This window comes from Anas acuta, chromosome 2, assembly GCF_963932015.1.
Source record: "Anas acuta chromosome 2, bAnaAcu1.1, whole genome shotgun sequence".
Classification (NCBI taxonomy): Eukaryota; Metazoa; Chordata; class Aves; order Anseriformes; family Anatidae; genus Anas; species Anas acuta.
In genome coordinates this window covers 45655299-45671539 of record NC_088980.1, presented here as the reverse complement: position 1 = coordinate 45671539, position 16241 = coordinate 45655299, and the positions used below count along the sequence as shown (strand labels likewise).

Sequence of the window (16241 nt, the reverse complement as noted above, 5' to 3'; positions counted from 1 at the left end):
CTTTTTTTAAAAGGTGACATCCAAGGCCCTAGCATCAGAAGCTTAGAGATGACTAAACTGAACTGCAGTGACTACAGTCATACCAACTGCTTTGCTTTATCAGCGTGGTGCTTTTTACTATTTGTGGATGTCAACCATGACATCTCTGCCTTGCTTTAGGGCCAGGTACAGAAATATAAAAAGTTACTAATGTCTTAAAATCACTTTTTTTTGCATTAATTTTGCATTTCAGTGACACTTTGCTGTTTTACTTTTAAAATGCAGCTTTGTGTTATAGGAATTTTAAATAGGTGTGGGTAGTAGGTGAGACCCAGGAGGCCTGGAGGGTGCTTTAACTTTTCTTTCATACCTGCTGCGATCCCCATTTTATGCCCCCTACCCCTCCACTTTAGGTAAGCTTTAGAGATGTCCAGGAGCTCCCCAGGTTCTCCCCAGGCACACACGCACACACACGTGGGGCTTTTGAGCACTGCCAGTTCTCCAGGCACTTGTTCAGCACAGGCGGTGAGGCAAAAAGGGCAGTGAAGGGTCTTGGGGGAAAGCAGGCAGAACACAGCCCTTCTGTACCCAGCACTAAGTGCTTAGATTTGCTGAAGTGATGAGTGAACACAAACTGAGACAAAGGTGGAGGTATAAATTCAGTTGCTGCTGTTAAGATAAATTTATTTTCTTCAGCTTTCTTCACAGGAAACATCACAAAAGTGCTTTACAGAGTTTGATACCATTACTCTAACATGGGACAAAAAGACAACAGGTGTGTGCACTGCACAATTAGAAGTTGTCATATGCAGAAGCCATGATAGGTAAACCAGGGTAAAAAAATCTACTGACAAAAAATATATATATATAGTTCAGGTTTTGAACTTAAATTATGACTATAAAGATATAATTATATAAATATACAGGCATCATTAGGTTCCTGTGATAACTGTGGGAGGCCACACAGTGATTCTCAGAAATAGATCCCGTTGTACTCCACTTTGCTGACGCGGTTCCTGCTGTGCTGAACGGGCTCCCGGCCAACCCTTTTCCCAGCTAGACAGCATCGTTCTTTCTTTTGTACTCTACCGTAATCATTCCAAGGGCTTTATCTTCAGTCCTTCAGGTCAGCTCTGGTGCTGAGGCATTCTGGTACATCGCTGAATGCAAATTCAGTTCCCTATTTGTTCATTTTTTGGTGCGTCTTCTTTCCTATTCTTCACTCATCTCTTTATTAAAAAACAAAAACCCTAGAGGCTAGACCATGCCGATTGCTATCCAACTCAGGCAGTTCTCTTTGAGCTGACAGGCTACCAGTCCTGCACCCCTATTCCTTCTAGGGGATCACAGTAGAACACTTGGGCTGTGCCACTCCTTTCATTTTGCTGTATTCTATTAGATTGAGGTTCTCACAGAGCCTTGGATGATCTAGATTTAAATTCCTCAGCACTCAAGGACATCCCACTTACATGCTAAGCATTTTACAACAGATGCGGAGCTGCAGGGGTGGTGCTAGAGCCCTGACTGAAGGAATAGAGCCTGATCCAGACTCATGAGTTCTTGCTTGCAGAACTGCTTTCTAAATAAATGGTGAGTAATTCAAAGCACCTGGCTAGAGCTCCTTGGCATGGCAGCACAGCTAAATTAAAAAAAAAATGGGGAATATTACAGTGGAAAAAAAGGTTAAATGTCAAATACTTGAGAGATTTTTGCTGTGCTCTGAGTTGCAGGAAAAGGAATAGCTGAGCCAATTACATAGAAACAGTCATGCCAGCTTACAGAGGCAGTTCGCCTTCTACCTAACTGCCAGGTTAAGGACACAGTGCAGTCAGAGAACCAGCCAGGCGGGGGGTGCTGACTGGTCAGTAGGTCACACACAGGGCTCTGGTCTGTGGTAGCAGCACAGCTAAGTCTTTTCAGATGCGTAGAAAAAGGTACAAAGTACTACATTCTGACACAGGGTATTGCTACATCTGTTCTACCTCTGCTCTCAGAGGGGTTGGAAAAAAACACACAACTTCACCTCCAATTTGTAAACTTGATAAACCCCCAGCAGCCACAATCATTTTTGGCAATCCTAGTAAGCACTACAGATTGAACACCTAACCTACAATTTATTTGAGAGCAAAATCCAAGGTACAATCCTCTCAGAGCTTGTTAATAGCAGAAAGCAGCTGTTTTGTATGATAGTAGTCCGATACTGAGACAATACAGCTGGTAAGAGGTAGGCTGTACATCCTAACAGGCTTGAGTCCTCTGTTATACCACCTCTGCCGTATTCACAAATGTAGCAGTACTGGTAAACGCTGTCAGTACTTAAAGACTTAGCATTATTTACAGCTGGATGATCTTTAAAGTACATGATGAGAATGTAAAGAGATGAAACAAACCACAAAGACTAAGCCTGCCCCCCAGTGTTGCTGCACTGCCTTCATCTCAACTATCTAATTTCAGCATCCAGTTTGATATTACAGCAGGTATGTTGGATCAGGCGTGCTTGAGCCCTTTTGATTGCTGGCCAGAGCAAATAAGACATTTTGCTTCAACTCTGCCAGGAACAAAGAGTAACCCAGAAATTTAAAACAAGTCTGCGTTAGGGCTTTTTCTCTCTTGTGCTTGATTCTGGCTGCTGTATCTAGACTTTAGAACTTCATTTGAGATTTCACTTAATGAAACTCATCTCCAGTGACAGAAATAAGGAATAACTCCACTGAAACCAATTAAATCGGATCTCCCAGAGCCTAGCTTATATGCACTTTAGCTGCTTGTCATTGCATTTGTTCTCTTTTTATCAGCCTGTTTTTATGGTTTGAATCATTTTGTTATTGTTGTACATATTCTGAAAGAGATACAGAATAAGTTACTTGTTTTAGTTAAAAGAAAAACATGACAACATTTTAACTAACACTTTTCTGTTGGCATATTATTTGAACTAAAGCAGACAGTTATAACTTGATGGCTTCAATGCTGTAACAACTGAGCTAGAAAGAAATGCAATACAGAAGGTAGACAAGAAACAAAACAGAAAAGGTCAGAGTGAGTAGAAGTTAGTATGCCATGCTAGTTACTGGTAAGAAGAGTGAATTATATACATGAAACTGAAGACTTCAGCATACAGGGTGGCAAAATCCAATGCCCATAGAAAATTAGTAGGTTTGTCAGCAGTAGGGAAGATGGTGATTGCCGGGGTAAGCTAACTGTAAACTCGGCAAATAGTGGCAAATGGATGTCAACAGGAAAAAAAAAAAAAACAAGGCAATGAATACTGGAAAGGCTTTAAACCACTCATACATGCTCTGGTGGATTCTGAATTAGTTGTGATCTTTCAAGGGGACGATCTAGGCATCACCATGGACAGCTTGATGAAGACATCTGCTCAATGTGTAGTTGCAGTCAAGAAAGCGAATAAGATGTTAGGCTGTATTAAAGACAGAACAATATGGAAAAATATTACAGCATATATTTCTCTTAGAGGGTCTCAGTGAATATTTGCTGTTTCATCAGCACCTTAAAAGAAGTGACACATTAGAAAAATACAGGGAGAAATGTGATCAGAGGCTTGTAGAAGCAGCCCTTCGTTACTGGAAAGACAGTAAGAACAAGGTAGTTTATTTGTAAAGGGAGGAAAAAAAGCAGATGATAAACATCTTAGAAATAATTCTCCTACCCACCATGTAACAGGACACTTCTTGAAGTCATTTTAAACCTGCTACCAGTCTGTTGATCTCATTGCTACAAGAAAAATACCACTCGTCATTATCTTAAGTATGCCAAAAAGCCCCCTATGTTCTTCTTTAATGTTCATTATTCTGCTAGTTGAGCATTTCCTCTGAAGGAACTGCAATAGTTCATTGAAAGTTAACAGTAACCATTTCTGACAGAGAATTGTCATGTCTGATACACATTAACAACTGTCCTAGAGATGCTGTGATGATAAAAATATCAGTTAGAGGAAATAGCTGCTGGGCCTCATCTCTCTGGCCAGTGCCCGCCAGAGCTCTGGTTCGTCTGCACGCACACTGCCTTCGTGTTCTCTGCTTCCTCGCAGAGGCCCACTGTAAGTGCTGAGCAATGAACCTTGAAATCACCAGCAACAGCCAGCAAGGGCACGTTCATAAAAGTTATTTCTTCGTGTTCCTCCTACTGCAGTTAACTGCTTAACCAGCAAACAGTAAGCAGAGTAAGCATCTCTTCCGCATCCGTGTTCCTTCCTCTCCTCCCTTCCCAGCTCTCCCTGAGCTCACTCCCCCCAGCTCTATCTGCTGAACATTTCCTTCCCCCCCCAGCTCTTCTGAACACTTCTGTCTTACTGCTTCACAGAAACCTCCACAAGAGTAACTATTTCCTTGTGGTTTTCCTTCCCTTCACCTTCTTCTTCCACAGCCTGCTTTACTATCAGATTTTAACAGTTTTGAAGGGAAGTTTATTCTCTCCCTCACGTTTATTTTGTATTTGCATGCTACTCCACAAGACAAACAGTAGAAAGAACGTGTGTTTATATGCAGACAGGGGAAGAAAACTACTTTACTACTACACAATACCTCAGTATCCTGACAACTATATACTTTGATGAGTGAACATCTCATTCACATCACTTGAACAAACTTTAAAACAGCCACATTATAAGAGATGGCTGTAAGCAGAAGTTTACCCATCATGGGGTTTGCAAAATACAATATTAATTGAGATGTATTCCATGTATGAACAAAAAACATTATGCTAATACTCCATGTAGTTAAGCAAAGAGAGGAAACAGAGTGCTCAGCCTGAGCAATGCCCTTGCCCATACAAATTAAAACATCTAATTACTAATACTTGACTAGCACATATATTACACTCTGTAGAAATAAGTTCTTCCCACAGTAGCATTAGGGTACCATATCAAAAGCTAATGTAAAGTCATTTTTATACAGGTTTTAGTCCTTCTGTATCACTTTCCACCAGCACCAGCCTCACAACACCTGAGGTTTGTTTCTTTTTTGGTACACGTGGGGAAACTGAGGCAAAGTGACACTGAATTACTCAAGAGTTAGCAGCAGCTCAAGGGAAGAGCAATGGTCAAATCCCACTCTTGGCCTTATGGTATTGCTACAGAACGTGCTTGCTTCTTCTCACTGCATCCAGTCATACAGTAATTAAAACTTTTCACTCTAGTTTTCCAGATGCACTTCTTCTGATGTTCCATTAACGCTGTGGTGCTTTTTTAATATTAAAGCTTCACTAACCTTGCTATATGAACACGTATTCTAAGCAACTGTATGTAAACCCATGATATACATACCATTAGAAGATGCTTCACAAAAATGTAATGTCTTCGTAGCAATTTAAATCAGTGTCTCAGGTTTTTACCATCCAAAAATAGAAAAGTTTTCTTCAATATGAAGCAACTTATTTCCTAACAAGACTGTTGAATTATCTTGGAAGTTGTGCTTTCTTGGTTCTCTGTCTAGACAACTGGTTGGACAGCTTTGTGTCAACGCAACCATCCCCCCACCCCCTCTCCAGGCACACTTTTTAAAAAAGGGAAAAAAAGAGGATACTTTCCCCAACTACTGAACTTCAAATGCTTCTGCTGATCTGAAGTTGGATGGATCGGTCATGTCTGAAAGTAGCCCTGACCTCTGCAGCACATTTCCTCTTACTATCTCACCCTATACATTAAATACTGCTGCTTAGAAAAACCCTTCCTATTCCTTCTCATTTCCCCCCACCCCCTGTGTTATATTTGATTGCTTTCCATGTTTTTATTTTTTATTTTTTAAAAAAAAAGGAAAGATTTTATTTTGCTTCCAACAGAACACTACACCTGGTGCAGTGTTCTTTCCAACAGAAAACTACACCTGGTACTTCAGCAGTCAAGCTAGATACATGACAGTTATAACTTACCCAAAACAGAAAACAAACTGAGGAGTCTGTCTTTTCTTTTCCCACCTGCTACAGCTTGTCTGTATTCAAATTAACTTTTAGTTTTTCCTGGACAACTTTTTTTTTGAATATCCTGCCCTCTTTTACTTTTTTCCACATCTGAAAGCAACACGCAGGTTTAAAACTGCTCAAGCAGGGTAGCAGGGTTAATTTATATATATATATAAAAATTATTGCAAAAGCCCAGAGAAGCAAACTCCAAGATGTGCAGCCTTATCAAATTTTGTATGGTTTCCTTGACTTAAACAGCATATGTCTCAGCAGTGTTGTGGTGAATGGTTTCAAAAGCCAACAGATGCAGTCAAACACCAAAAAACAAAAAACAAAAAAAAAAAAACACATGCTAGTTCCTATGATGCCCTAACACAATTTGTACCTTTAGTAGCTCATCTACTCCTAAGTAGAAGAGAGTTACCTTAGTAATGACTGGTAAAGCTAGCTACAAAGAAAACTGAAGCAGGAGAGGGTCCCTTCTGCTTGTCAATCCCTTCATTTGCAGCTGAGATGAAGCCCAGCACAATTACACCAGTGAGGGGGGTGGGTAGGGGCAACAACAAAAATTTCTCCCCTACATTTCTCATGAGCTCAAGTAAATACATATGCCAGGTTCCTACAGCAGGCACTGGGAAGTCCAACTGTTTCAAAATTGCTTAGTTCAACATTTTAAACATGAAGTACTGCATCACCAAGAACCACAAATGCAAACTGTTCCTTTCCCAGTCAGTACTGGACACTTAATGTTCTAGCAAGTTGCTAATTTGATGGCCTTGGTAAGTTACAAAGTCTGTGGTTTTATTTTAAGCCAGAAAAAGTACTACTGAGCCCTTGAGGTGGAAATTAATAACCCACCATAAAAATGTTACAGGTTACAGAGCTCCTGAGGCAGCACACAGGTACGTTCCACTGACTGGTATGGAGAAGCTCACATCTACTACTGACAATCCTTCATTTATAGCACAAGCCTTCAACAAGCACTTTGGAGGAATGGAATTGGCATTCTTCGCATGCCTCAGATGAACGCAACAAACCAGAAAGTTGGACTTCTGAGTCCCAAAAACATACTGAGCTTCCAAAGAGTACCAATTTTCAACATTTCCGGCATACAGAACAATTAATTGTTACATGGAAAACACTGACAAGAGGCGTTTTGATAGCTGCTGGCAGTGATTTTAACACAAGAAATGCTTCAAAATAGCCTAACATTCCTTACTGTGGAAATCTGCTGCATTTGTTTGTTTTTTTTTTTTTTCCTTCATGCCCTCCAGAAAGAAACTGGAATTATATGTTTAAGCAAAGACCCCCAAAATAATCCCTCTAGTTGTCAGTAGCAGATGGACTCCTCAGAGACTGCTGTACAGCAGTGACCAGACCTTGCCATTCTTCAGTTCAGCGGAGCTACAGTAAGTGAAAAGCAAATCAAAACTTCATTCACGTTCAGTTCAGTCTCAAACAGTCCAATGGTGGCAGCAAGACACCGACAGGTAGCACACTCGATTTCTATGTATAGAAACCTATTAACATGCACTGCTGCACGCTGTTAGCCACAGTCCACCTGACCACAGTAACGCTACCACCCACTCCACGGCCTGTCCCGTAAGAGACCCAAATACACTGCATTTGCTCAGCTGTCGCAGGCCCAGAAGCTAGTACTAAAGGCAAAGATTCATTAGACTCCAGGATCCATGTATATTTTTCCATTTTATTTGATTTTAAGCTGTTACAGGATTTTCTTGAACTGCCAGAAGTCATGCCCCAAAACCTCAAAGACAGTAAAATGGACAGTCTCATCTACCCGTCATACAGTAGACTAGGACTTGATTCACATGTACTGGTGATTTCAACTGCTTTAGAGCATCGGGACAAGGTTTCACATCTCTACCACATCAAGCGACATGTCCATTTACCATGAATTCCACAGAAACTTTTAGTGACACATCAACGGTTTCGCTGGCAACAATCTATTTTCAAGGAAGATACATGGCTAAGAGCTCAAGGTATCGGTACCAGCCTTTCAGTGGGGTTTTGGTTCCAAACGCGGTCTCCAACTAGAAATAGTCTTGAGCCCTCTGTTTAATAGCAGCTTCTAGCAAAAGTTTTAAAGACTTAACTCCACAAGGACAAGGCCAGTTTTAGTTTGTGCACAGAAGAACCAGGTGAAACCCCACCCCGAAGTCAACAGCAAAACTCCCCTTGGCCTCAGAGAAGTAGATTTAAAGCAAGTCAGCAGTTAATCAAAAGGAACCAACTATGCAATTCCAGCACTATCCTCATCTGCAAATGCACAGTACTCTCACACAAGTAAGCGAGTTTTGTTTTTGTTCCCTTGTTTCTCTTGCCATTGGCAACTCATAGATGTTGGGTCTTTTTTTTTTTTTTGGCATTTACTCAGTAATCTCAACACTGGACCATGCCACTAATTGTACTTCATTTTCCTTCTGGCATAAGAAAAGAAAAACAGTTACAGCAGGACACTTTGAGCACTTGTCAGGTTTTGTTCACTGAATCAAAGTTAGGGGCAATGTCCTATACTCTTAGTGTACCAGTGCCATTTTGCTTACTTCCATTAAATTAAGTCAGAAATGACAACAACATAGGGAGGTCACTGCCTTCCATTATTACGCAACTTCCTGACTTGAATAAACACCATTTACGAGTTTCACTTGGAGGATTTCTGCCTTAAAAAGCCTGCAGGCTTCACCAAAGTAGCCAAACAAATAAGGCTTACCAAGCTTTAGTTATCCCTCTGTATACAAAGTTATTTTGGTTATCAAGCAACCATTGCCCTTCAACAGACAAATACCCATTCTTAACGGAGAAGGGTTTTTTTAGATCTGGTATTACTACTGCCATGTATCTTACATTTTTAAGACAACAAAATCCGATGACTGTATTTGGATTCTGGATACTTCGGTGTCAAATCAAAACTCTAAGTTTTAGTGCCTTAGGGTCAAAAAGACAAACTTCATGACAAAAATAAAAACAAACAGCCCTATTTCACTATAATATCGTTATTTAAATATACTGCAATTTGATACCAGAAACAAGGAAGGCATTTTTTTTTTTTTTGGAAAATAGAAAAATGCTTAAACAGGTAACTGTGAAAATGTCTAATGCAAACAGACTGTTCAAATCCATCATTCCTCAAATCTGATACTGAATGAGTTTTAATTTGTTTTGCAATTACTTCAGTACAGCTATCTAAAAAGGTAAACAAACTACAGCTCTGTGTTATACTTGGATAGTATGAGTGGTATGGTATGCTCCAGAAGTCTCTAGTAGGCTATGGCTACACGTGACAGGATTCCTCAGAAGGGGAACAGAATAGGTTTTTCATTAAGGTCACTTAAATCTTTGTTATAGCAAATTGGAACCAAATGGCTGACTTCTGCAGGATTTCTGACAGGAATCCAGTAGAGCTGGTTTCAAGTTTCAGATGGCCACTAAAACAGCTGTAACCTTCTCTTCCAGAAGTTGTGATCCACATGGTGTCCACAATGAGTGCAGCAAGTCTGAGGTAGTCAACCTTTACGAAGGCTCAGTATCTGAACATAAAAAGATTTTCAAATGACCACTGGCTGTAGGTATCTTTCTGAGCATTTAAGAACACTGATGACTCTTGTTCAATCATTTACATTAATTTGCCCCATATCCAATGGAGAAGTTGTAACATTACGCTTCCATAGTGCAGGAGAACCAATCAGTTACGCCAAAGTAGTCTGCACTTGCTGCAGCAGATCCAGCAGAAATAAGGTGGCATGTTCATCATAGCCGTTAGCTGTAGTTTAGTTACCTTAGTAGAAGGGTTACCAAAAAAGCATTCCTTAATTGTAATGTGTATGCAGCTCTACTGATCCCCAAGCACAGCATACTGGTTGTCTAGCTGAAGTTTAAGTGCCTGGTTTTTTGAGACCTCATCCCTACCTCTAGTTTTGTGTTTTACTACTTCAAAGCTCTTCTCCATTTCTTTATCCCTACGGGAAAATAAATGTAATCAGTAAATATCTTATCTCTAGCTTGTGATTTGTGAATTTCTATTAGATTTCCCCCCCATCCCAACAAAAAACATTACACTATGAACATAAAACACCAAGGCCTAGAGCTTTAACAGAATAACCAAACATTCCCAAGCAAATCTTGTATAGCCTGTTCTCTAGAATCAAGCTCATCTTCCAGTACAGTTCAGATTACATTCTAAGTCTCAATACTGACATTCTCAAAGGTAAATTTAAAGCGCATTTATGAAGGATAAGTTTTAGAAAACAGATGTTCATTCACTTTCTGGAACATACAAGTTTTCACCGTAGCCCAATTTGTACCATTACAGCCCTAACGCAATGACAGCATGTCTCACTTGCCAAGTAGACAAAGCCACACCGAAAATAGATGGAAACAAAGCTTCAGTGAGGCTGTATTATTCAATATCACATTAAGAAATCACAAAACATCAAGTGAAATAGGTATTGGGCTAGTTTTCTCATTTATAGGGAATTTATGGGAAGATCAGGACTCAAAAGCAGGGTGAGACTCAAGTCTTCAGCACTACAAATGCTTCAGCAAAGTTGGGAGGCTCATTCTAAACCACAGCTCAGACAGCACGTTTTCAGATTTGCATTTGTATTAAACCCCATTCCTCTAGTTAAGTTACCTTCACTTCTCTGATGAGAAGGAACTGCATTCAAGACATCCTACTCATTTCTACTGGCAGGTAATAACAAAGAGCCTCACCACGGCTAGTATGTAGCAGAACCAGATGCTGTCAAGAGCAGAAAGTTTACTTAGAGAAATCCCTCAGCAAGCCAATTAGGTAACTGGCAGTCTTGTTTGGCTCTGTCCTGTAAGAGTTATTTCATGGGAAGCCCTTCCTATAGTTGGAAATTACAGTTAAGACCTTTCCCATCTCTTTGCCAAACAGAGACTAAATTCTTGGTTCGATCTTTCCTATGTGGAAAGATTGTTCCAGGGATTAAGCCCAAAAATAAGAACTTCAAGACGGCAGTTTAAACAAGTCTCCTAGGGAACTAATGGCATGTACTTACTTTCGACTGTCTACAAGCTTGGCAGTGGACTGCAGCGATGGAAACTGCGTATCGCTATAGATTTCAGGTGGTCCTTGCTGTGCTCTCCGTGGCCTGCCGCCCTCCCTGGCGCCAGGCGGCCTGTATACACCGCCAGTTTGAACTGGTTCCGGGGGTTCTGTAACTGGTTGGAAGAACAACATTTAGGCAACAGAGTTAAGTTTGCATTCATCCCTAAAACCACTAATTGACAAAAAAGTGAAAAACTTACAAGTATGTTTTTACTCATCTTAAAGCTCTAATATTTTGGACAAGGCAGGAAACGAGGTGTCACCAATTTAACCCATCCTTAGTAGCCTAAATAAAATGAGGCTCTAGTGTATTGCCTCACAAAGCTCAGGGTACCACTGAGGACTTCCTTTATCTTTTTTGCAGTCTATTAGCAGTTGGTGTTTAAAACTTGAGTTCTAAAAATATAATTATGTATTTGCCAAGTCTCATTCACAGCACTTCTGCATATTCTGAAGAGAATATTCAAGTAGTTCATATTTAGAGTAACGATCTACAATGAACTAACACAGTAATTTTACAACCTTGCCTGTACAGACAAACAAAAAACCCCAGCAGCCCACTTTTTAATGAATTTCTCAGTGCAAGAGAATAGTCTGAACTCGGAATCATTGCGAAGTAGTCTCTCTCTACAGATACTTAGAATTATTTTTAATCAAAACCCAAGTCCTTTCCCAGTAAGAGAATTCATTTTGCAATGTCATGTTCTGCATACCCTCGAATTGATTTGAAAAGAAAAACCCAGTGTGCTACTAATCATTGAGCCTTACTCAGGAACTGACATATGAAACGTCAGATATTGGCTGAACACCCACTTATTGTCAAAGCAGTATTTTTAGATCAACAGAAACGCTTCCAACTGATTTCTTGCAAATTGCAAAGTAGAAGGATTTCATTTAAAAATGGGATGCTTTCCACCCCCGCCAACTCCCCACTTTGAAACCTGAAATTAAAAAAACAACCTCCATTCATGCTTATTGTGCTTAAGTGACAGCATTACCAATTAAGCTCCTCAGAACCCTGCACAGGAATAGGAACTGCTCCTTGCACTCAACCTTCTGAGCAGCTTAATTCTGATCAGTAAAATCAATAACTCTGAGGTAAATTTACCAATTGGTTCAACAACAGGTGCTGGTGCAGGAGCTGACTTGTTCCAAGGCCCAGATGATCTATCTACACCACCACCGGTTTCCTCCCAGTTGTCACCAGGTTCTTCTCTTTTTTCACTTTCATCCTCTTCTTTTTCACTATGAAAGAGAATTTATTTTTTACAAATAGAGGTTTAAGACTCAACACGGATCACGCAGTCACCACAGACAAGATTTCATGGCTACTGTATCAAAGATTTAACCAGACTATGTTAGTCCTGTGACGGCTGTGCTAGTACTTCCGCCAGAACAGTTTTTGGTACAGCGCTACACAACTTCACAACTGATAAGGGGGAAAAAAAAAGTAAAATTTAAAGAAAAAAAACAAGTCCAAAATGTACTAAGTGACCAAATACAGTGATTTATTATTTTGAGCTTTAAGACTTTTTCCTAGTGTGACAGACAGGCATTTAAGAAGTGTGCTGAGATGACAACAGAAAGCAGGGAAGGGCTCCAAGTCCAGCTTCCATGAAATACTGGTCAGGTGGAAGAAACTGTGGAAAAATAGTGGCAGAATACCAATGCTGAGGTCCTTTTCCTTATAACCACAAGCAACTGGAAAACACTCTTATATTACCCAAATGCATGTAAAACCTTGGTTGGTTTGGACTTTTTTTTTTTAAAAGTGGCCAACCCAAAAAAATAGACTAAAATATCTTTTTTTTTTTTTAATAAATCCTACGCAAAAGCCTGACTATATATTCTATTCAGACTATTTTGTTTTGCACAGAAATAGCCAGAAACTCAAAATAACGTGCTAGACCAAACTACTACGAAAAGCTGCATGGTATAATGGGACACACATGAGGGGTGAGGCTGTTTAAAAAAAGACACCAATCTGAACAGCAAAGCGTGAATACAGAAGAACTTTATAACACACCAAATCCTACTAATCAAGAAGAGAGAGGCTTTCTGTAAAAGCAGTAATCAGAGAACAGTCAAAAATGCTTAACGCTTCTGAATATTAAATGGCCTTTCAGTGTTTGGCCACACTCAACAAAACCCATAAATGGGACCAAGGGCCCAAATGCTTCTCTGTCCTATCTGAAACTACAGCCAAAAGCAGATGCCTACAGACCAGCAAGAACAGAGTAAGCATATACAACATTCTCCCCCCTCAAATTACTCTGTGTCTTGTTTTCAGCTTAAAGATCTCCTGAGCTGGACAACTAAGAACCTCCAGTGTTTTTTTTTCCTCCATTTGCTTGTCCAACCTCCCCCTGAATCCACAAACTGAGCAGTTCCAAAATGCTGTGACAAAGTTCCACGTGCCTGAAAATATGCCACAGCATCAAAAGTATTTAGAACGCTGCTTTTGTCTGGAAAGCCACAGTACTTGCTTTTCAGTCCACCAGCGCCAGCTGCCAGGGAAGCAGCAGCCCCACTTGTTACTTGTCCTTTCGGACATGTCACTTGCTGCTGTGACACTCTGATGGCACGGAGAGCTGGTGGACCAGAAATGTGTAAGTGGCCTAAGAGGACCAGCTGTCTTCAAAGAGAAAAAAAAAACTCAACTACGTAGAACAGCGCATGCCTGAGGCCTGCTCAAACAGTGAGGATAACATCTATTACACTGGTTACAGGTAAAATGATTTTAACATTGCATAGATTATCAATACCTGGACAAGGAGAATTATGTGACAGTTCTGGCCTGAAACTAAGGTCATTAATACTTTTTTTCCAGCTTGAAGAAACCGTTTTTTAACCAGAATAGACGTAAGTAGACTTATTTTAGACCAAACTACAGGAAAAGTCTAATGGAAAAGTAAGCAAAGAATCTTGGATGACACTCACAAACGCAGTCCTGTGGGGTCTTGTCACAGAACCCTGGTTTTACCAAATATGTTCTTGAAAAAAAAAAAAAAAATGCAAGTGTTGACGAATTCACCACAGATGGAGTCAGATATCCTTACATCAGTCAAGTGATTCAAGGGGAATTACTATCCTGCATTTCTCTCAGAGAAAGTCCTGTTTCGCACTCTTTAAAAAAGGGAATTTTAAGCATTCATAAGAGAAATTGTGAATCCCAACCAAAATATAGACCCAAAACAAAGTGATATGTAACCTAAGCTACCCCACAGCAAGTGGGGTTCTACGTTAGCAGAAATAGATCCCTGCTTCACTGGACTCCATAGAGGAAAAAAAGTTTTTAGAAATATGAAATGACTACCCTGGGGGGAAGAAAAGGGGAGAAAAAAGTACCTTATTTGCATGGACTGAACTCTAAGACCACTATAATCAATTTCTTCCTTTTGCTCAAACTCCTTCCAGTCATCCTCTTCCTGTAAGAAGAGAAAAATGTAAGTTACCACCTTTATACCATAAGATGAAGAACATAACCAAGATAAGACAAAGAAAACTAGTGGTGAAAGCACAGCTCCATGGCAGATCAATCTGTGTGCACCACTGCCAACAGGGAAAAAGATCCCACTCCCTCCTCCCTTAACTTACTGTATGCCATCTACGATGCACTGGGGAGATGATTCTAACTCACTAGAACAGCTACAAAACGCCTCAGCAGAAAAAAGGCATTCAAGTGAAAGAAAACCAAATCAGCCCAGTAAAAAAAAGCCAGAGGAAAGTCAAGGCACAGCACAAAGTAGGGAGCAGGACCGTGCAGTCGAGAGCAGTGAAATGCAAGGGCAAGACCTCTCCCTTTTACTGTGCTTTTATAACAGCCTGAATGCACATGAAGCTTTGGGTTTAATTTTCCATCACCTATTTCTTAGGAGCCAAACAATAAAGAATACTTGGGATAGCCTACAGTAGATTTGTGACAAAGATTAATATCAGTACGTTCAAGTTTTCACGTTCAAAATCACATTTACAGCCTCTTTATTTTAAATAGTGTTTTTCTGAAAAAATACTAGTACAAAAGCAAGTGTCAGAACTATGGCAACTTTACTATAGAAAGATAGCAGAATACTAGTCTTTAGAGAGAACTTGCTCGAGGTTTCAAGACGGGAGTTTGGTTAAGCATCTGGGGAAGGAGACCCACCTAAGTGAGCCAATTTTGTCCTGCTCGATCAGCAGATTGCGGTGCTATTACAGTAGGCCAGAAGCAGACCAGAACAGATAAGCAGCCCTCCCATGTTCCTCGTCACAGGCTTAACACACAGCCTAATTAGAAGGTTATGCTCTTCCTATGCTGCATTACTTGAAATACGAAGACCTGGCAAGCAGGGCCTGCCGATGGCTTAGCCTCCTTCCTGCCGAGCAGCTGGGAGCACAGCTTGTTAAAGAACACCGGCCTAGGCCCTTGTATGCTATCAACGCCGAGCAGAGGAGCCGTGACCTGCTTTCCAGCACCAGCTGACGCAGGAAGGGCCCTCCCGTTACCGCGCTGCCTGCTGAGGGGGTCGGCCTTTTTTTTTTTTTTTAAGAGCCTCCAAGACGGTTTGGGTTTCCTCCATCCCCATCTCCATGGAAACACCGCCGTCTCCACATTAACGCACCTCTCGCATTATACTCCTAAAATAGGAGGCCCTGCAAAAAAAAACGCCGTTCCCCCCCCCAACCTCCCCAGCCGCCCGCATGGCCGGGGCGGCGCCGCTCCCGGGGCTGCCCCCTGCCGGCAGGAAGGCGCCGGCGCCCCGGGGCCGCGGCCGGAGGGAGCCGCGACCCTTCCCCCGGTACCTTGCTCTTGGCCGAGCCGCCGGCGGCGCCCGAGGCGGCGGCGTTGGAGCCGCCGCCGCCGCCCCCGTCAGCCGGGCGGGGCCCTTGGGCCGCCGCGGCCGCCCCGGCGGCGTTGTGCGAGGCGGCGGCGCCGGAGGAAGAAGCGGCGGCGGCGGCCCGGCTGCTGCGCTCCTTCCGCTTCTTCTTGTCCCGCTTGGCGAAGAAGTCGTCCAGGCTGCGCTCCTCCGTCTCCGCCATGGCGGCAGCGGCGGCGGCGCTGAGCCCTGAGGTGATCGCTGAGGGGGCTCCGGGGCCCGCTAACGGCTGCCCAACGGCCGCTAACGGCTGCCCTGGCGCGAGGAGGCCGCCGCCGCGCCTCACGCCGCCGCCGCCGCCGCCGCCGCTTGACACGGCCCGAAAGGGAGGGGCGGGGCCTCCGCGGCCTGACGCGCCCCTCGGCCAATCAGCGGCCGCGCAGGGGGAGGCCGCC

The 16241-nt window shown here is 42.0% G+C and overlaps 1 protein-coding gene across 6 annotated transcripts; it reads right to left on the bottom strand.

Moving 5' to 3' along the window:
• Window positions 1–637: 637 nt before the first annotated feature.
• On the bottom strand, window positions 638–16187 carry CDV3 (CDV3 homolog). Of its 6 annotated transcripts, none has more exons than XM_068674570.1 (6): window positions 15773–16187; window positions 14339–14418; window positions 12099–12235; window positions 10941–11103; window positions 9826–9875; window positions 7584–9694 (listed from the first exon to the last, which is right to left on the bottom strand). In XM_068674570.1, exons 1-6 carry the CDS (start codon window positions 16007–16009, stop codon window positions 9687–9689), a joined length of 675 nt encoding a protein of 224 aa, XP_068530671.1. In that variant the 5' UTR covers window positions 16010–16187; the 3' UTR covers window positions 7584–9686. The 6 variants fall into 6 exon arrangements, with proteins under 6 accessions (XP_068530672.1, XP_068530671.1, XP_068530670.1 ...); XM_068674569.1 differs by having other exon boundaries at window positions 7584–9446; XM_068674571.1 differs by lacking the exons at window positions 7584–9694; window positions 9826–9875 and adding an exon at window positions 638–3397.
• Window positions 16188–16241: the final 54 nt, after the last annotated feature.